This window comes from Galeopterus variegatus, unplaced genomic scaffold, assembly GCF_000696425.1.
Source record: "Galeopterus variegatus unplaced genomic scaffold, G_variegatus-3.0.2 Scaffold997, whole genome shotgun sequence".
NCBI lineage: Eukaryota > Metazoa > Chordata > Mammalia > Dermoptera > Cynocephalidae > Galeopterus > Galeopterus variegatus.
The window spans coordinates 18,197-40,075 of record NW_007727108.1 but is presented as its reverse complement, the minus strand read 5'-3'; the positions used below and the strand labels follow the sequence as shown (position 1 = coordinate 40,075).

Genomic DNA, 21,879 nt, shown 5'->3' with positions numbered 1-21,879 from the left:
CGCCCGCGTGCGTCGCTGCCACCGCCAGAGGAGGCGGGGCCTTGGCCCCGGCGCTCAGTCAGCCACGGTCCCAGCCTGCCCTGCGCCGGCCAACGAGAGCAAACCCAGTGACTCACCTCCGCCGCGCTAACTCCTTGCTAGCTCTCCCCTTCACACACGCTCACACCCGGCTCGAGATGGCGGCGGCTGCGGCTGCGGCGGGGGACTCAGACTCCTGGGGTGAGGAGAAGTTCCGGGGGCAGGGCCCGGGCCGCCGCAGGCCCCACGCCGAGTCAGGCACTAACGCGACTCGCTCTCTTCCGTAGACGCGGACACGTTCTCAGTGGAAGACCCGGTGCGGAAGGTGGGGGGTGGCGGTACCGCCGGCGGGGACCGCTGGGAAGGCGAGGACGAGGACGAGGACGTCAAGGTGGGTGCGGGTCGGGGGGCGGGGTCGTATAACTTCGTATAATGTATGCTATACGAAGTTATTACGGACAGTCGAGTTGCCAGAGTTCACTGCTCAAATAATACAAAATTTATCTCGAGCTCTCTCCCTCCGTAATAACTTCGTATAGCATACATTATACGAAGTTATACGAAGGACGTCAAGGTGGGTGCGGGTCGGGGCGCGGGGCAGCGCGGGAGCGGGCTGGCGCTATCGCGGGCGGGCGGACGCACTCCTGGCCCACGGGCGCCGCCCGGGCCTGCGGGCTGTGGGTCCAAGCGCGAGCGTGGGACCCGGCGGTGCCCCCTTCCCCTCTGCTCGCCGGCCATGTGGGCCCGAGACGAGCAGCGTGGCCTCCCGGACTCCCTCGCCGAGGGCGGCGGCGGCCCGGACCCCAGCACTGCTTTGAGGGTCCGCGCTCTGGCCTCGATCCCACCCGCCAACTGACGACGAGAGGTGACAGCAGTAGCTGGACTGGCCCACGTGCAAGCCTTGCTGTCCGGAGCCTCTCGCTGGAATGTGGCTAGGAAGTTGGGAATTGAGCTCCATAGCTTATCCCATATGGAAAGCTTTGAAACCCTCCTGCCTTTGGAGCTCAGGTCTGCTCAGGGCCAGTAACTCATTTGGGACCCCGAAGGCCTATTTATAGTTTGTTCGAACGGTTAGATGAGTGAAATATTTCAACCCTTTTTTCCACAAGAGACAATCCGTAGAGTGAAGTAGCTTTTAGCTCTCCCTTCCCCATCCTGTGGTAAAAAGGATGAACTGAGCACTGAGACAGCCAGCAGTTAGTGGACAGAAACCTGGGTAGTCCACATAGCGACCTGAAAAATGGAGAGTTGACAGAGTTATTCATTTACACACGAACAACGCCTAAAGAAATATTGAAGATTTGGTAGTTGTAGTAGACAGGGGACTAATGTCTTTTTTTTCCCCCTTTGCCGTGTGGACCATGTTTACTTTCGTCGTTTGTTTTTGAAAAACCCCAGGGGCTCATCATATGGCTTTAGATGACATTGACTTCTGCGTGTTTTTTAAAAAGTAACTACAAAAGTATCAAGTCCAGAATGTTACGACTCTTATTAGCAAAGTTGTCATAATCTTGTTATATTTGTGCAGATAAAGTGTTGTATGAAATGTAAAATGGTTTTTCGTGGTTTTAATTTAGTGAATGTTTTACTTTCCTCACTTACACCCTTCAAAACAAACTGAGAACTCTTTTGCTTGGGTTGAAAATATTAAGCTAGATAATCACTTATGAACTTAACAGTGCTGTTTGAATTTTCCCCTTTTCTCCTGAGTCTGATGAATTGGATATCCAATTTATCGAACAGCCTGAGGTGCAGGGGATGATTTGATTGCACACATTGGAGTTGATAAATGGGTAATACTATTACTGACTGAAGATACTTAGATGCTTCATTTACATGTTGTGCAGACATGCGAATGGGTTGTATTATCAGCATCATTACAAGACTTTAGTTACTACCTACATTGTAGCAGATTTTCAGTTTTGAGCCATGAGTTCAGATTTGCCCTTTCACTTTTTCTGTGCATACTGGAAGTGGCAGTTAAGACATCTGTTATGAAAATTGGGAGTAAGTTAACAAATGTAAAGAAAACATTAGAGAAATCAGGAAAGAAGTCTCAGAAAATGAAGTTTAAGTGGAGTGGTCTGGACTGATGTCATGAAGTAGCCTGCTTGGGACTATGGAATCTAAATGGTGTCAATCCTGGTGAATATAACCATGATCACTCAACTAATTTTGGAGATTTATAAGTTGTAAGGGACCATAAAGATCATCGTGTCCATTCACTCTTTCAGTGCAGAATTTCTTTTATATAAATAACCTATTTCTCGTACGTAAACTTAGAAGTTGAACTTGGAGCTGGGAAGCTGAACTTGTACATTATATTTCTGTGTTGAAATGTTGATTTAATTCTGTTAATTCTGTTGGGTTTCTCCAAGATTCCCAAGATACGGTATCCATGGAGTAGTTTGATTCCTTGGTTTTGGAATGAGAAAGACCTGGGTTTATATTGTTGCCTTGACATTCCTAGGTTTGTGGTCATAAACAAGTTATAGTTTCCAACCTGTAAAATGATCATCATAGGACCTACCTCATATGGTTATTTTGTGTTTTAAATAAGATAATATATCAAATACTAAGCAAGGTTGCCTAGCACTTGGAAGGTACTCAGTAAGTGTTAATTCTCTCTCACTTCATGTTGTAGTCTTAATTTGGGGGGGCTAATGGAAAATATGTTTAAGCTATTTAGATCTAGTATCTGCAGTTTATTTTGTGCCAATTTTATGACTTCCTAAGGCCAGAAGGAAATGTAAGTGTTCTCCACAGTATCTGTATAAAGTGGATTTTGTGTTTTGAATGGAGTGACCATAGTTATCAAGCAAGTTTTTGCGTGCTCAGACGTTACCAATCTATAGTGAATCGTGTAACTAAATTTCTAAATTCTGATGTTTTACTACTTAATCTTTTTGTGAGGAGATGCAAACAAGGCTTAGTTTCCATGAGGTCAAATAATCATAGTCCTTAAATAGCATAATATGTGAATTAGAAAAAAAAATGAAAGTCCTCAAAAGCTAAGTATGTAGAAACAGCATGAGTTCTTCAGTTTGTGTCAGCATCTAGTGCTTAACCTTTAAGAATATAGGCTTACTGTTATGTATGATGTTCTGGGAAATGAAAGGAAAACTCAAGTCTTTGTTATAGTAATTTTGCTACAGTAGTTTACTGTCTTTCAGTAGACCTAGTATTTTGCTGTCCTTGACTTTTCAAACAGCTGCATGGCAGTGGAAGAAGTGGACTTAAGTGAAACTGTAGAGTTGTTAATATTCATGAGGAAAAAAGTCTATGCCTTTTTCTAGTTAAAAAGATGAGAACTAGGGAGCATGCTTTCCTGTCACTCTGGCTTTATTTTATCTGATGTTGTTCTGTCCTGATGTTGTACAAAGGCAGTGGGAAGAATTTTTGACTTGGTGTATGTGACTGGAATGATGTGTGTAGGATGTGTTGACTGAGAAAGCAGTGTGTACTTATTGGAAACAGGGACAACACAACGTTCACTCCATTTTACTAGTTTCCCAGCATTTCAGTAGAACAAGTTAGAAGTTAAATTAATTCAAAGGGCGTAGAGTTTGAGGAAACTTCTAGCTTTGTTCAACCATCTCAGGCAGTATAATACTCAGAAGCATAATACTGCTTCTTTGGCAGTATTGTGGGATTTCTTAAAAAGAGATCCTACAGAACTGACTTAGTTGTAAACTGCCTGTCTCATCCTACTCTTTCACCTTCTTTTAGGATCCTATTTCAATTAATAGTTTAAATCTACTAGAGTAAGGACATTTTTTAAGCATTGGAAATAGCACTTCTGAAGAACAGGATCTGTATTTTAGAGAAATATAAGATTATTGGTAAATAATACTCAGAAGATGGGTGTTTTGCTAGAAAATGGGTATCTTGCAGAGAGACAGAGTGTATGTGTATGTGTAACTTTTTATGAAAAATTCTACACATACAGAAGTAGAAAGAAAAGTTAATAAACTCATGTTCAATTTATTTCCTCTGTGTCCCCACTTACTCCTTTCTTTCCTCAACCAGATTATTTTTTAATTTTTATTTATTTTATTTATTTTTCTTAAAGATGACTGGTAAGGGGATCTTAGCCCTGACTTGGTGTTGTCAGCACCACGCTCTCCCAAGTGAGCTAACCAGCCATCTCTATATAGGGATTCGAACCTGCGGCCTTGGTGTTATCAGCACCACACTCTCCCAAGTGAGCCACGGGCTGGCCCTCAACCAGATTTTTTTTTTTTTTCCTTTTTGTCTTTTTTCGTGACCGGCAACGGATCGCAACCCTCAGTGTCGCACCCGTACTGGACCGGGACCGGCAACGGGATCGCAACCCTTGGTGTTGCGCCCGCACCTCGCTCAGCCAGTGAGCGGCCGGTCTGTATGTGGGATCCGAACCCTCGGTGGGAGCGCCACCGGGCCAGCCCTCAACCAGATTATTTTGAAGAAAATCCCAATCACGCTGTTTCTGCTTCCTAACAATTTTTATAAAGTAGCAGGTTTTGAATTAGGACATATGTTTGTTAATGAAAAATACCTACTGTATTTGTCGTGTTGGACCATTAAGAATAAATAAGCCACTTGTTGAGTGTTCAGTGTCTTGATCCTGCTTAGCCAGGAGTTTAAAGTAGAATTGATTGATAACCTTTCCAAGTCTGAGACAGGTAGGCATTGAGATGGAACTCAGTTGAGTGCTGAGCCATTGCAGGATGTTAAAAACTTAGTAAATTGAATTTAATGAAGTAGAATTTACTAAGGCGGGTACCTTGGCTTTCAGAGACCAGCATAGTTCTGAGATGGTGGAAGAGCATTTGGGCTTCTTTTAAAAACTGAACTTTGCTGGGAAGTCTAGCCTTGCCTGAGATCTCATTGCCTCTCAGAGGAGAACTTCACAGCTTACAGAACACCAGTAAAAGACTTTTCTTTCTTTCTTTCTTTCTTTTTTTTTAAAGATGACCGGTAAGGGGATCTTAACCCTTGTCTCGGTGTTGTCAGCACCACGCTTTGTCAGCACCACGCTCAGCTTACAGAACACCAGTAAAAGACTTTTCTTTCTTTCTTTCTTTCTTTTTTTTTAAAGATGACCGGTAAGGGGATCTTAACCCTTGTCTCGGTGTTGTCAGCACCACGCTCAGCCAGTGAACTAACCGGCCATCCCTATATGGGATCCGAACCCGGGGCCTTGGTGTTATCAGCACCACACTCTCCCGAGTGAGCCACGGGAAGGCCCCAAAAGACTTTTTTTTCCAGCAAGAGATTATATTTTATTTGAACCAAATTATGTAAAGAAAAAAGGGAAGCGAGTATATGTTAGTTCCTGGGCTATTGCTGTGGGCCAGAAGAATTTTACTGCTCTTTTGAAGTGATCTATAAATATATCTTGCTTAAGTTGGAAAGCATTTTCAGTCCTAAATGTGTTCTCTCAGTGCATGTGACATTCTGTAGTTGTATATTATAAAAGTGACAGACCAGCCAACTAGTGGACACATTGTTAGAAGTAAAAAGAAAGCTGGGCTTTAAAATTTTTCTGTTTTGTTTTTAATACATAGTCACGTTCAATTGGAAAGCAGATTTTAAACTTGAAAAGCAGCCATCTCTTTCAGAGAAATGGATCAAATGACGTTGGGTGTGTATCTGCAGGGCAAGAATATAGATAAAGTATTTTATAAAACAACCTCTATTCGAAGGAAGCTAACTATTTAAGGAGATTCTTTTGGAGATAAATTGGATATTATAGTTGGAAGATTTATTGGCTACCAAAAATAATTGGGTAAGGGATTTAATTGGATATTGATAGATAGTCTCTTGAACCAAATAACCATTTAGGGCTCTTTGAAGTGAGTTATAGACTTACTCCCTATTTAAAGTGTTAATTTTATGTTTCCCTAGGAACCCTTTTTGCATTTTATCTGAATTTGTTGCCAGCATTTACAAAACCCTAGTGTTTACAGAAAATTGAGCAGAGTTTTCTGAAGCAGTGTGGCCAACATTCTACCTTACATTTACTTTTTGGGCACCTGTTATTTTATAACCAAGGAAACAAAAACTCTTTTAAGTTCCTGGGAAAAGCTATCTGGCCTTCTGTGGGATCATATCTGTTTGGAGGTGTAACCAGTCTCTTTTTGACTTTACCATAAAGTTCCCTTCTTTAGGATCTTGTTGTTGGTTTGGTATTAACTTCAGGGGAGACTTGTTGTGAGCACTTTGGGGTGACACAACGCTTGCCTTTCATGGTCATTTTATGAACTGAGGAGCAGGTGTCATGGCTCTTTCTAGGACTTGTTGATAGGAACCATTCTTTTTGCTACTAACATCATTCTGTGATGGAGTGGAGAACTTCTAGGTAGCCATATTATATCTGCATTGATGGGTGTCTGGGATAAGGTTTATGTTTTGATGGAGAAACCAGAACAGGGTTTCTCCCTGTTGGGCATACAGTTTACGTGAATGAGATACTGAGAGAGCAGTGATATGAGTGGGGTGGGGGTGATGTTTTGCAGGGAAGGAAACTGAGGAGCATCAACATTGAACAAATTGCCCTTCTGATGCATCTGTTTCTCTTTGTTGGGAGTATTGGGATGGAGCCACTTATTTTCAGCCATACTTCTCCCTTCTTGGCCTCTTAGTACCTGAGGCTTCTAGACCAGTTTCTTAAAGTTAGTAGAAAACCACCACAAGCAATTTGAGGTTTGAAGGTGGGTAACCAATATAGCTGTAGCTCAGCATATCTTCTTAGTATGTGCCATAACCCTTCTCTTTGATGAGATTTCCTGTGATCCCAAGACAGGTACCAGAACTAATGAAAGTATGAATTTTGGTGAGGAGTGGACTTAGTTCCCAGACAGTTGTTTTATACTTCAGGACTCAGGGAAGAAGTCATGTTTACTATGACACTTAAAGGAACTTTGTCCGTTCAGAACAGGTTCCGTCATTGCTTTTCACTGAGATTGTGGGACGGTTTTGTCTGGGCCTTGATTTCTTTATCTGTAAAATGGAGATAAGACCACCTTACTTACAGGACTATTGTGAGGATTAACCACACTGTTGCACAGTACCTGCTGCAAAGTAAGCACTCAGCAAATGCTGTGTATTGTTATTATTATTATCACTATTATTAAAGGGTTGTAAATATGTACCCGCTGGAAGTAAGCAAATGATCCTCCTATCTGAAGCCCTGCCTAAGTAGTATATTGCTCACAGACCCAGCTATCCTATGTTCTGTGAAGATTAAAACAATAATAACAAATGCCTGGTAGTTAACTTTTATTTTTAGCTCTCTGGTTCCTTTTGTACTATGATGTATATATAAACACTTATGCAAACCAGTGAGGTAATATAAACATTTGATGTTTAATTTCTAACTCTAATATCTTAGATATCCAAATAATGACTAGCTGGTTTGCTTTTAATCTGTTAAAACTGGCTTAAGTTGCCAAGGTAGTATGATTATAAAAATACATTTACTTTTGTACAAAGTTCCTCCCCGGCTCTGCTTGCAGACCTCATGGAAGGCTTAATAGGATGTTGGATTTTTAATTTCTTTGGTGGACTTACAATTTTTTATTAGGAATCAAGGCTTGGTGAGTTTATATACGAAGACTGATTTAGATTTATGATCTGTCTTGTTATAAAACCAGACGCTTGGTTATGTAGTTGTGGCACGTTAGTCAGCCTTTGCCTCCTTCCAGTAGCGTCAGGGCCTCCTGCTTTGCACCTGCTATCCTGTGGCTCATCTTCAAATGACATATCATAGTGTGCCTGTGGTTGTTGAGACGATGGCTACCTATGGATTAAATCCCTATTTAAGTGTAGGGATGTGTCTGTCCCTATAAACTTCAACCTTCTAAATTCAGTGGAGTCTTTAGAAAATTGTGTGTGATAATTGGTTTATTTTTAGCTCAGTAATTGAGCTAGGCATAGAAAAGACAGAGTATAAATCTATCTCAAAGTGCCCCACTCAAGTTAGGGAATGGGATCGATGAAGATGTTATCTCCCGACTCCTCTTTAATACTGGACTTAAGTGTTATATAGATTTAATTCATTAGCCAGGGTAGTGTCATATGGAATATTGCTTGAAATAAATGGACCATTGGCTAGAGTCTGGGATGCTTTTTACATTTGGGAAAGTAAGAAATATAAAGTTTTCTCAATTTTTTATTTAAAACAACTGTGAATCACTTTGAGAGGCTACTAGTTTTGGCTTGGCTATCTTGTATTTTAATTGCTAATGAATAAGCTTTTTTATGGTGTTAGATAAGTTGATATAAAGGTTCATATGGAAAAATAAACAGGTAAGAATGGCCAGGAAAACACTTAAAAACCTGAAAACCTACAAAGGGGTTTTCTGGTAAGCATCCTTCCATTCCAACTAGCCCTAGCAGACATTAAAACATACCAGAAAGCCTCTGTAATTAAAACAGTATGGTTCTGGTGCATGAAGAGACAGTAGACCAGTGGGATAAGATAGAAAGCCCAGAAGTAGGCCTGTCCAGTTAGCTCAGTTTGTTAGAGCATGGTGCTGATAATACCAAAGTCCAGATGGAGTTCAATCTCTGTACTGGCCAGCTGCACCCCCCCCCCAAAAAAAAAAAAAAAAAAAAAACCCAAAAAAAAAAAAAAAACCCCAAAAAAAAAAAAAAAACCCCAAAAAAAAAAAAAAAACCCCAAAAAAAAAAAAAAAACCCCAAAAAAAAAAAAAAAACCCCAAAAAAAAAAAAAAAACCCCAAAAAAAAAAAAAAAACCCCAAAAAAAAAAAAAAAACCCCAAAAAAAAAAAAAAAAAAAATCCCAGAAATAGATCAAGTACCTATGAAAATTTAGTATATGGTAAGTCCCAGGGCAAAGATCAAAGATGCACTTTTTAATAAATGATGCTGTGACAACCAGCTAGCCATCTGGAAAAAATAAAATTAGATCCATGTTTCATACCCTACACAAGAAAAAAAAAACTCCAAATGGATCAGGAAACTAAATGAAAAGATGATGAAACCCTACACATTCTAGAAGAAAATGTGGGTGAATTTTTTGATGTAAGAAAAGACTTTCTAACTGACTTGAAATCCAGAGGCAACAAAAGAAAAGATTGATAAATTTTACTGCATAAATTTGGTGGAGTGCATAGCACTTCTTGGGGAAACACTAGAAGCATTTCCATTAAAAGAGGAACAAGGCAAGGAAGCCCACTATCTCTGCTGCTGTTCACCATTGAACTAGAGGCTTAGCCAGTGCAATTAGGTAAGAGAAATCAATTATGAATGGTAAGAATTGGTAAAGAAGAAAAGCTATCATTTGTTTGCAGATGATATGGTAGTATACCTGGAAAACCCTAGAGAATCAGTGATAAATCTAGCTTATGTGATAAATGAATTCAGTAAGGTAACAGGATATAAAATTAACATACAAAAACAAAAGCTTTTCTATACACAAATAGTAACCATTTAGGGGACAATAATAGTTCTTAATTCTATTCACAATAGCAATATAGATTAAATACTTAGGAATAAACCTATAGAGAACCATGCAAAACTCTAAGAGGGAAACTAAAACACCTCTCCGAAAGGTATAAAAGCAGACTTGAACAAATGGAAAGATAGCTCTTGTTCTTGGCTAGGGTGGCTCAGCATCATAAAGATATCAGTTCTCCCTACATTAATGTATAAATTAAATGCGGTATCCAAAAATTACCAACAGACTTGTTTGTATCAAGTTAGATAGTTGATAATAAAGTTCACATGGAAAAGCAAACGTGCAAGAATTATTAATGGAGGTCCTTTTCTTTAGGATAACTGGGATGACGATGATGACGAAAAAAAAGAGGAAGCAGAAGTAAAACCAGGTGAGCCACTGGGGCTCCTCCATTTTTGGTTTTATGTCTTCGTGAGCATTTGGTGCTTATGTTAAGAAAAATAACAAAATGCTCACAAAATTGAAATTTTTGGTATTTAGAAACTAAGCATCCTTCCATTCCCACTTAATTCTCTTCTCCCTACATCTCTTCTCTATCCCCTCAAAACATAATCAGATTAGATACCTGCTGTTTTTCTGTTTGAGTGCTGGGTATTATTAGGAGGAGAAAGTAGCAGGTGCGGCATTATTGTTGAATGATCTCAGATCTGCCTAAAGGATGGTAGGGAAATATAAAACATGTTTAAATAATAAGGGTCAGATTAGAGAGAAGGAAGAGTCCCAGAACTTTCCCATTCTTATTTGCCAGGAAATCACCATATGTAAATGAAGCTGGGAAAGGTTTGGTCTCTTAAAGTACATAAGTGTGGTCTCTTAAAGTATGTAAGTGTCATGTCCATCTCATCTGTAAACTGGAGAATATTCACTGTAACTATGAATAAAATATTTTTTTACTTTTCAGAAGTAAAAATTTCAGAAAAGAAAAAAATAGTAGAGAAGATAAAAGAGAAAGAACGGCAACAGAAGAAAAGGCAAGAAGAAATTAAAAAGAGGGTAAGTACTATTCATTTTCTAAAATATAGAATTCTTTTTTTTCCCTTTTTTTTTTTGTCTTTTTTCGTGTCTGGCAACGGATCGCAACCCTCAGTGTCGCGTCCGTACCGGACCGGGACCGGCAACGGGATCGCAACCCTCGGTGTTGCGCCCGCATCTCGCTCAGCCAGTGAGCGGGAACTGGTCTGTATGTGGGATCCGAACCCTCGGCGGGAGCGCCGCCGCACTCCCAAGCGGCGCACTGAAGCAGTGTGCCACTGGGCCGGCCCTAAAATATAGAATTCTTACATCAATAATGGTACAGTGTCTAACAGGCTGCAGATATTACATAGCAATTTGTAGGGCTCTGTAAAGACTGTAAATGCATACCATAAGATAGGTGAATCCCAAACACATTGATTTGTGGTTTTTGCAGAAACAGAACCCAGAAGCTTTATGTTTTATAATGCGTTTTAAGTTTTCACAGACATTCAGGAACAGTCATGATTGCACAGTGACCAGTCAATGATTTTTGCCAGTGCCTCCAGTTTTTTCTAGTCATTAGTCTTTATCTGCAGTGTACATATTGAGTGAAATACAAAAAGTGTCCATACCTGTGCCATGTACTATAAAAATGTTTTTGTTCTTGATTATTTGGAACAGGATCAGGAATATTACATTAATTTATTTGCTTTTTGAATAGAAAATATGTTTACATTGTTCAAAAATCAAAACAATATTAAAAAGTATTTCCAACCCACTATTCATTTATCCTGCCCCTCTCTCTCCATCCTGCAAGTAAATATTGGCTTCTTATGTTCTCAAGGTGTCCTTTATGTATTTGGATATAACTATATATATATCTTATTCCTCCTCTTCCTTACACACAGTTTCCACCTTGCTTTTTATTTAATATATCATAGAGATCTTTCCATATCAGGTCACAGAAAGCTTTCTTATTTCTTGACTTTTTAATTAAGAAAATTTTCAAGCATAAAAGTGAGAAAATAGCATAATGAATAATACATATCACCTAAATGAGTTGTTAATGTTTTGTCATATTTGCTTCATCTATTCTTATTTTGCTAAAATATAATCAAGTAAATAACATTATGCATTTTACCTTTAAATACTTCATTATGCATCTCTGAAAAAGTAAGGATTTTTCTCACATGATTACAATAGCATTATCACACCCAATAAACGAACAATAATTTTTTAACATAATCTAATATTCTGTTTATATGCATTTTTCTAGTTGTCCCAAAATATCTTTTACTTGTGGTTTGTTCAAACAAGGACCATGCATTGCATTTGTTTGTTAATGTATCCTAAGTCTCCTAGAGTGAGTCTCCCCTCCCCTCATCCTTATTATCTAAACATCTTATTTTATATTTTTTCCCCTCCCCTCCCCCTGTCATTGACTTGTTCAGTAGACCAGGCTACTTGTATTGTAGAACATCCCACCTTCTAGATTTTTCTGATTGCTTCCTCATAGTTGCAATTTCCCGTAACTTGACATTTAAGTCTAAAAGTTTGATTAGATTCAGGTTAAGCATTTTTGGCTTGACTACTTTAGAAGTAATGCTGTGTGTTTCATATTGTATCACATCACATCACGAGTCATCTAATGTCTGTCCTATTGTTAATCATGCTAAAATTAATCACTGGGTTAAGGTGGTGACAGCCTGATCTTCTGTTATAAAATTAATGTTTTTCCTCTTGCAAGTAATACAGTTGCACATCAACTTCTTACCCAATAGTTTTAGTATCGTTGATGATCATTGCCTATTTATTTTATTAGGAATTGCAGAATGGTGATGTTTCTTATTCTCTGACTTCTGTTTATTGGCTAGCTCTTTTTTCTTATTTTTGCTGTTTGGTTACTTTGAATACGGTTTGTTCTGGAAAGGCAGAGTAAAAGCTTAATTCTTAAGCTAAATTCTTGAATTACTGATTTTCAGAGTAAGAAGAGGTTATAATAACTTCAGGTGGTGAAAAATTAAGGTTTTTCTTTTTTGAGCAAATTTATGGACTTACAAGTTTTTATAAATTTATGTGTTTTACTCAGATACAGTGATTGTTTTTTTGGTCAGATTGTCCCAACTTTGGCCAGTAGGAGTCCCTTTAAACAGATTCCTATATTCATCTGTTTGACAGAACCCAATTAGTTTTTGAAAGCTTCCTTGTTCTGGGCACAGTACATGCTACCTTGTAAACTCTTTTCCTCAGGCCTGCAATCAGCCACTATTTTAAGGTTTCGTTTTGTTTTGTTTTTAGTATTTCTGGGGTGGCCTTGCCTTCAAGACCCCTTTTCATGGACAAAGCTAGGAAGTAAACAACTGTGTGTGTGTGTGTGTGTGTAATTGTTAGGTCATAAAATATTTTCTCTTATACTGAATATCCTGGTTTCTAATAATGTTAACATAATTGTTTACTTTTTTTCACAGTACCAATATTACTACTAAAAATGTAAAACTACTGAATGAAGTTTAGGATTTCCTTGCAGTTCTTTTTGGACTTAGAATATATCCTACTAAGGATGTATAATCAAGTCCTAGGTTTTAAAATCATTTGAATATTTTCTTTTCTTTTTTTTTTTTGTCCTTTTTGAGACCGGCCGCACCGCGCTCAGCCAGTGAGCACACTGGTCATCCCTATATAGGATCTGAACCTGCGGCGGGAGCGCTGCTGCACTCCCAGCGCCGTACTCTCCCTAGTGCGCCATGGGCCTGGCCCTGAATATTTTATTTTCCCTGTCATTTTATGTCTAGTTTGATATACATTTTAGTCATTTATTTCAGCTTGTTTTCAGTTTGAGTTTTTTTCTTTTGTATTTAACTTTTTTTAAACATGAAAAATGTTCAGAAATCAAAACTATATAAAAATAGTATACTCAGAAAAGTATCAATTGCTGAGAGAAAAGATCTTAAATGTTCTCAACGCACACAAAAAAATGAGATGATGGATATGTTAATTACTTGATTTAATCATTTCACACTGTATACATGTATCAAACATTACATTATATACTATAAATATATAGTTTCTATTTTTCCTTAATAAAGTTGTGGGGGACAAAAGGTCTCAAACAGCCATTCCTATCCTCTACCCTGTTCCCTAGCACCACCTGTAAGAAACCATTTTCATTAGTTTCTGATTTATTCCTCCTCATTCTTTTCTTTGGTGGGGGGGCGGGGGGAGTTAGCTATATAATAATATTCCATACCTAGATGTACCAAGATTTATTTCACCAGTTCCCCATTGATGGACAGTTGGATTTTCTTCTCAGTCCTTTTCTTGATAAACAGTACTTCAGTGAATAACCATACCTGTATGTCATTCCTAAGGTGTGTATCCATATTTGTAAGATAAATACCCAAACATGGGATTGCTGGGTAAAGGGTAAATCACCTTTGTAGTCTTGATAAATGTTTTCAAATTGCCTTGCATGTAGGGCTGTCCAGATTTGCATTTACCAACAAAAAGTGCTTGTTTCCCCCAAGTCAGGAACATTTTGAATGGTTTTTAATAATTGATGTATTTGTATATCTAAAAATATGTATGTGTGATTCTATGGTTAGAAAAAGCAGTAGAATTTTATAAATTAGTCTAAGGAGTTGTATTGATTGGACCTTTCTTGGTCATTGAGTTTGGATTATACTTATGTTTTTATATTTTGATATTAGTTTCCAACATGAAGAAACCCAGTTTTGTGTGTATTCAGTTCATCTTAGGCCAAGCATTGAGTAAAAATATTCTCAGTTTTGATGCAGGAAATACATAATGATGTCTAGGACTACTAAGACAGTTAAGTCAAAAAATTTCCCTTTTTCTTTCTAGAAAGTATTCTGAGATTTCTTACTTTGTCATAGTAGCCTTTCTTTCTCATTTCATCTTCTCTATAAGAAATAAAATGTAATTTATTTCAGAAGCAGATTTCTGAATCAAAATCTTCAAACTGCACAGGCATGTATAACCAGTAAAGAACATAAATTCTCTTCACTTCTTCCCCCCAGTAAACATTATCAGGATTTTCTTTCATAGTAAGCTTAATACATATTTGTTGTAGAAAATTCTATCACAGTATCTAAAAAAGATACACTAAACTGGTAACTACCATCTCAGAGGAGTGGGATTGGTAAACAAGTGAACCTTCTACTATTGTGTTTTAAATTCTTTTAAATAATTACTTTTATAATTGTGCAATGTAATATAAAAAGATAAGGGAAAATGTTTTTCTAGTTTTTTAAAAACCTGTTTCTTAATGTCTACATAGTATTGTCATATGGATGTGTCATACTTCATTTAACCATTCTGCTGTTGGACATTTAGGTTGTCTCTAATAATACTCCAATGGATATCCTTGTGCTTAAATATTTGTGTCTATGTTAAGTTTCTTAATATAAATACCTAAAAGTGGAATTACTTGATTAAAGCATATAAAAATATTTTAGGACTTGATACATATTATGAAGTTGCCCTGAAAAGGTTGTTCCAATATGGTCTTTGTAGCAGTATATGAGAGTGCCATTTTCATCTTGCCCACAGTCTTAATTCCTTATTTGTGAAGAACTTTAGAAATAACTCCAGTTTTCCTGCGTTCAAGTCTCAGCTCTGTCACATTACCAACTACACCTGTTATTGTGGGCAGGTTGTTTAACCTCTCTGGGTCTATATTTTTTATTTGTAAAATTGGGATAAGATTATCTACAGTGTTTAGAGTGCCTGAAATACAGTAATCACTTTTATAAGTGTTTGCTATTATTTATAGGTATATGTGCTTTTAAAAAAAAATTCATACAATACAGGCTGGTCGGTTAGGTCAGTTGGTTAGAGAGTGGTGTTATAATGACACCAAGGTCAAGGGTTCAGATCCCCATACTGGCCAGCTGCCTAAAAAAGAAAAAAATTCATACATACAGTACAGAAATTTACTGGTTCCATCATAATCCAAGCTCTTTTAAAACTTCTTTTCTGTCTCATTTTAGTTAGAAGAACCTGAAGAACCTAAAGTGCTAACACCAGAAGAACAATTAGCAGATAAACTGCGGCTAAAGAAATTACAGGAAGAGTCAGACCTTGAATTAGCAAAGGAAACTTTTGGTAAGATGGGGGGTGCAGGGCCGGCCTGGTGGCGCACTGGAGAGTGCGCCGCTTGGGAGCGCAGCAGCGCTCCCACCGAGGGTTCGGATCCCATGTGGAGACCGGTTCCCACTCACTGGTTGAGTGTGGTGTGGGCGCAACACCGAGGATTGCGATCCCATTGCTGGTCCCCGGTACGGGCGTGACGAGGGTTGCGATCCCCTTTACCGGTCAGTAAAAAAAAAGGAAAAAAAAAAAAAAGATGGGGGGTGCAATTGCATTGCAATATTGAACTATTCCAGGTGAAAGCTCCAGAAAGCTTATTAGTTAGGGAAGTCCAGAAAACATCTCCCCTGTAAAAAAGAAACACGATACTGGCTTATTTAGATGTTAGAAAGCAGTTTTGTTTTTTTTTTTGTCTTTTTCCATGTCTGGCAACGGGATCGCAGCCCTCGGTGTTGCTCCCGCGCCTCGCTCAGCCAGTGAGCGGGAACCGGTCTGTATGTGGGATCCGAACCCTCGGCGGGAGCGCCGCCACACTTCCCAAGTGGCGCACTATAGCAGTGCGCCACCGGGCCGGCCCCTAGAAAGCAGTTTTTAATCTCTGTATATTTGAGATTTCATTACTTGAGAAGGTAGAGTAAGATACATGTTCAGATTTTTGAATAATTGTTTTGAGTATCAAGTAAAAGATTAAGATCAAAAGTCACTGGACCCAAATAAGGTACACTGCTGCCTAGAATATATTTATCAGCTGGATGAAATGTGAGGTCTGTAGCTTTGAAATTTAAATTTTGAACTGACTATAGGGCTGTCCTGTTTTCTTCAGTCCAGATAAGACTTAGATAGTAGGATGCTGGTCCAGGTGCAGCATTCAGCTTTGACTATGCCTTCTTGTGCTCGGGGTTGTTTCTTTCTGAGATCCTTCTTTGCCCTCACCAAGCCCTATCTTTAGAGGGCCTCTATTTCTGGGTGCTGTACCTGCAGCTCTGGTTAGTGCATGAAATAAATGTGCAGGATCCTGTAAACAGATAAATTCATAGTGTTCTCAGGGGTGAGTTACATGGCATAGAGGGTAGAGTAAAAGACACAGCCAGATAAATGGTTAACCCCCTTACTTCATTTAACCAAGTTTGTTGTTGTTACCAATTGAGTACTTTTCAGAGTAGATCATGTTGAAACATTGAATTACTTTGAAATTGAACTGTATAGCCTAGAAGAATCTAGTTATTCTGATTTTTCCCCCACCCTTCCTCTTCTCTAAAATGGATCAAGCAGGCTGACTGTAGTGATTGTTCCTTAGCGAAGTATGACCTTATCTTGTAGTGGGTGGGTCTCTAGCAGTCTCAGGGGTGGCTGTGGATGTCCCTGTGCACCAGAGTATGTTTGGCAGATCTAAATAGCACTCATCTAATTATAGAGAGCACTTGGCTATTATTACATGTCTTTATGGGATGGTTAAAAACTACCCATTTGTTTATTAAAGAGGTGTGTTTTTACCATGAAGTGGTTTTAAAAAAAAGGGTGGGTTTATGCCATGTGCATAAAGCCTAGGATGGGACATCAGTTACAGATTAAAAGGTGAAAACATTATGCATTTATACAGTCATTGTTTGGTTAATAGGATTTTACTGTTGTGTTTCTCATACTAAAATACTGAATACATGATACTGTTAACAAATAATTTATTTGACACTGAGGATACAGAAGCATACTTGTCTCTTAACCTAGAAGAACTCTTTTAGGCCAAATTAATTTTTCTACTGGGGTTTAACACATGGTTTACCCCTGCTTTTAGTTCCTGGAGTTAGCTGGATACTTTCACAGGATCCATCTTTGTTTCCTGTGTTTTTTTCCCTCTCTCCCCACTTTACTGTGGGCTGTTCTTGGACAAACCCTTTAAGAGCATCCCTTTTGTGCCATGGACTCCTTTGGCAGATGATGAAGCCTATGGGCCTTAATATATTGTTTTTAAATGAATAAAATACATAGGATTTTATTTACAAAGGAAATCTATTATATTGAAATAGGTATCAAAATACTAAAATAACATTTGTGGTACAGAATTATGTGCTTCTTTATTAATGCATTAAATTAAATAAGATCTATTGGCAGGTCTAATAAGTAATGTAACTTGAAAGTAATGATGACTGAACAATGGCAAGATATCTGCAACAACTGTAATGTTATATGAAAGTATTTGTGGTCCTATTGGCAAGTCAGGTTTTGCTAATATGTGATTTGTTGCCTTTAATAAAAATGGAAGGAAATGCTAAATTAGAGGTTAGTAAAAATAAACATGTAATTTTTTTTTCTCGTTCAAATTCACAGACCCCCTGAATTCTGTCCAAGGACTCCAGTGGATCCAGGTTAAGAATCTTTGCTATAGAGTGAAATAACAGGGTTTTTCAGATAGCTACTCGGTTTATAAAATTAAAAAAAAAAAAAAAAAAACTTCCTGATATTTTCAGTGCTGCTTTTCTCCAACAGGTGTTAATAATAATTCAGTTTTTGGAATAGATGCCATGAACCCATCTTCAAGAGATGACTTCACAGAGTTTGGAAGGTTACTAAAAGATAAAATTACGCAGTATGAAAAGTCACTATATTATGCCAGTTTTTTGGAAGCCTTAGTTCGAGATGTGTGTATTTCATGTAAGTAATTCTAATCTCTAGTCCCTTGGGTAGATTTCAATAAGGACACCATACTCAGGAGGATGGAGGTTGGTTGGTTTTTGCTCTTTAGCAATTACCTTGGGAATGTTGTTCTGCAAATATAAAAGTTTAAGTTTTGGGTTTTTTTGTAGGGGAGGCTGCCTTCTTAATTGTTTTATAGTGGCTTCCCAAAGAAACATCTGGGCTTGTCAGCAAGGTAGCCAGTAAAACACTGGCTTATATTTTTTATCTAATTATCCCTTGAAAGGGGCTAGAAAGTGAATTTTGAGGGAAGTGATCTCTGGGCTTATAGGATTTTAGAGTGGAGTGAGATTTCAGTGACTGTTTATTTTAAAATTAGAAAGCCTGAGACAAGGTGTAAGCTGTTCAGTACAGCTGGCACCTATTCTCTGGGTCCATGGCTGTGGTGTCACACCCTGAGAGGAGTCATACATTTCAGGGGAGTGACAACCATGGGTGGTGTAGCACTAATATGGAAGGGACTGGTTTTGCTGGTATTTGCTGTTTTTAAGAGTGTGAAAAAGGAATCCTACACAGTGAATTTTAAATTGGGTTTTCTCTGAGAAATTATCACTAAGCTGGAGGATTCTAAATTTGATCAGTGATATACCCAGAGCTGGTATTTTATTCTGCATGTACTATTTTCCTGTATTTGGAGGTGCTTTCTAACCAAAACTGAACACTTTTTTTTTTTTTTTAAAGATGACCGGTAAGGGGATCTTAACCCTTGACTTGGTGTTGTCAGCACCACACTCTCCCGAGTGAGCCACAGGCCAGTCCAAAAAACTGAACACTTTCTGATAACTAAAAACTGGTGTCTCTTTTTTTCCTTTTTGTCTTTTTTCGTGACCGGCAACGGATCGCAACCCTCAGTGTCGCGGACCGGCAACGGGAGCGCAACCCTCGGTGTTGCGCCCGCACCTCGCTCAGCCACTGAGCGGCCGGTCTGTATGTGGGATCCAAACCCTCGGCGGGAGCGCCGCCGCGCTCCCAAGCGGCGCACTGTAGCAGTGCACTGTAGCAGTGTGCCACTGGGCCGGCCCAAAACTGGTGTCTCTTTCCAGCTCCATATTTTTATAAGAATGGGAGGATATGTTGTCCACTAAACAGACCTTTCTCTTGGCAGGACAGTGAGATAGTCACTGTTTTTATTCTAGTTCCTGTGCTAGAAAATGGAGACATCATGGGGTAGGGGATTCGTCATTCAATGTTTGTTCACCTGTTCCACACTGAGCATCAAGGATGTGTTATGGAAGGGCATGGTTATCCTCCTCTGTGTGCTTAGACTTTGTAATAAGGAAAGATCTTTATATGAGCTCTAAAGATACTTAGTTTCTATTTGGTGTAGCAATGGTGTGTTGGTGATTACAGGTCATTATAAAGCTAAATTTTTGTTGCTGAGTTTACCATTTTTTTAGTGAGTTCTTATTTGTGAGCTTAGTCATAGACTGAATGATTCTTTACCACCTATGTCTTAAAAAGGAAAATTCATAGTCATTTCAAAGTTACTGAAGTTTAATGATGGACAAATTAGATTTCTCATAAAATACTTTTGGAAAGATGTATATTTTGCTTTTACTTATTTTTCAAAATGTTTAAAAATTAAAGTTTAGTGGTATGACTTTTTTTTTAGTGGAAATTGATGACTTGAAAAAGATTACCAATTCATTGACTGTGCTTTGCAGTGAAAAACAGAAGCAAGAAAAGGTAAGAGCAAGCTGTGCAGGGAAATATGTATTACATCAGGATGGGGGGTTGTAGGCAGAATATTCTCAACAAATGTAGTAGGAGCCTATCCTAAGGAACTTAAAAGTCAAGCAGTTCACCAATACCATTTAAGTTGGAATAGAGTGTGGGTGCTATTACTGTCCCTTTGTTTATAGACACGTTCACGTTCCTCTTTTCTGAGTTAATAGAAATTGCTGTAGGTTAGGCTTGGGATCTCCCTTAGAGAACTACATTTTTTCTGGGATCAGGGGCTTTGGTGTCTCTATGAGGGTTGCTGGACCAGATAAGATGCCCACAGCAGATAAAGTCTCATGAATTAACTCTCTTTCATCTATAGCAAAGCAAAGCCAAAAAGAAGAAGAAAGGTGTGGTTCCTGGAGGGGGATTAAAGGCCACCATGAAAGACGATCTGGCAGATTATGGTGGTTATGATGGAGGATATGTACAAGACTATGAAGACTTCATGTGACATTTTATCTTCTTTTGGTGTCTTCTTTCTGTTGCCCACAATCCCTTCAACATGTAGCACAACTTCCTTTCCTTTCAGTTCTGCCAAATGCTACAATCAGAAGTGCAGTATCTTTTGTGCTGGTTATTTAACCCCTTGACACTTAGGTGCTAACGTGCAAATGAGGGAACTTGGATCTTGCTGCCAAGGGGTTAAAATCGGGAACCTCAGTTGCTACTAAATCATAGTTAAAAAAAAAAAAGAAAAAGCCTAATAATGTTGTCATTGTTGCTATCTGATTCCACAGCAGCAGTCATTAAATTGGAAACAAAGGTTGCAACATGACAAAAAATTGTGTAGTATTTACCAGCACCATTCAGTAATACAGCCTTAACCATACCTCCTTGAACTACTTCATAACTTGTCAAGAAAAGCAGTTTGCAGCAGGGGCATGTGGTGTGCACCTAGTATTAAAATTGCTTTGTCTTAAAATTGAGTGTGAGGATATTAAAAAATACATTGTGAAGAAGACTGCTTATCTCAGAGTGAAGATACTGCAGCTGAAAAGCACTAGGTTTGATACTCAAAAATTAAATGACCAAAACTCTCCAACTGCGAAGTTGAAGAAGTTAAATCACTCCATTACTGCATTACAAGTTGTGGAATCTCTGGAGTGCATAGACTGTCTAGTTTTTATTTATCAGACTATTTCTACTAATGGAGTGCTTCAGATGGGGGAGGGAAACTCTTTACCTGTTTTTATTTGCCTGATTTGAGTGTGTGAGAAACAAATCTCCTAGGCTGCAATGGAACAACTTTAACAGGGTTTTGGCATTTCCTTTCCTTTATAAAACATGCTCAGCAAACTGCACCAGTTAATTACAGTTTGGTAAATTGTTATGTTAACAATTATGACATCTGCAATGTTTTATAAAGTAACTAATTTAATAAAATCACTATTGTGAGGACTTAAATTTTGTGTTACTGCCCAAGAGATATTTTTGGAGAGTATAGAACACAGCTCTCTTGGGATAGAGATCTCTATATACTTACTAAAGCTTAGTAAATGCTTGACATAGTTATAGCATTAAAAATGAATGATTTGCCAGGTCCTTGATAGTGTCACCACAGAGCAACAAAAATGTATGGCTGCCTTCCTCCTTTTATTTATTTGGGGAATTTATTTTGTTGTTTAGATACTAAGGCCTTAAGTGAGTACCTAGAAGAACTATTTATTTGGAGTAACTGAGCCTATAATTTAGGTTACAGCTGTAAGCACAGTCTGGGGGATCTTTGTTATTATATAGCTTCTCCTAAGTGATTTAACCAAATTTGTGGTTAGTCTTTTTTTTCTTAATTGTCACAACCAGAAGTAGGGGCAGAACAAAAAAATATTATTTTTAATTTCTCTTATATAGGAAATAAGAACATCAATGCTCTGTAGACTATTAAGTGGAAAACCATCTAAACAATTTTTGAGAGATTA

The 21,879-nt window shown here is 38.3% G+C and overlaps 1 protein-coding gene across 2 annotated transcripts; it reads left to right on the top strand.

Annotated features, from left to right (window-relative positions):
• The first annotated feature begins 45 nt into the window (after nt 1-45).
• On the top strand, nt 46-21,361 carry EIF3J (eukaryotic translation initiation factor 3, subunit J). 2 transcript variants are annotated; one of them, XM_008574092.1, is made up of 8 exons: nt 46-219; nt 306-409; nt 9,800-9,854; nt 10,386-10,477; nt 15,448-15,562; nt 18,032-18,196; nt 19,851-19,924; nt 20,283-21,361. In XM_008574092.1, the coding sequence occupies exons 1-8, from the start codon at nt 177-179 to the stop codon at nt 20,412-20,414; spliced, it is 780 nt and encodes a 259-aa protein (XP_008572314.1). In that variant the 5' UTR covers nt 46-176; the 3' UTR covers nt 20,415-21,361. The 2 variants fall into 2 exon arrangements, with proteins under 2 accessions (XP_008572314.1, XP_008572315.1); XM_008574093.1 differs by lacking the exon at nt 18,032-18,196.
• The last annotated feature ends 518 nt before the right edge of the window (nt 21,362-21,879 follow it).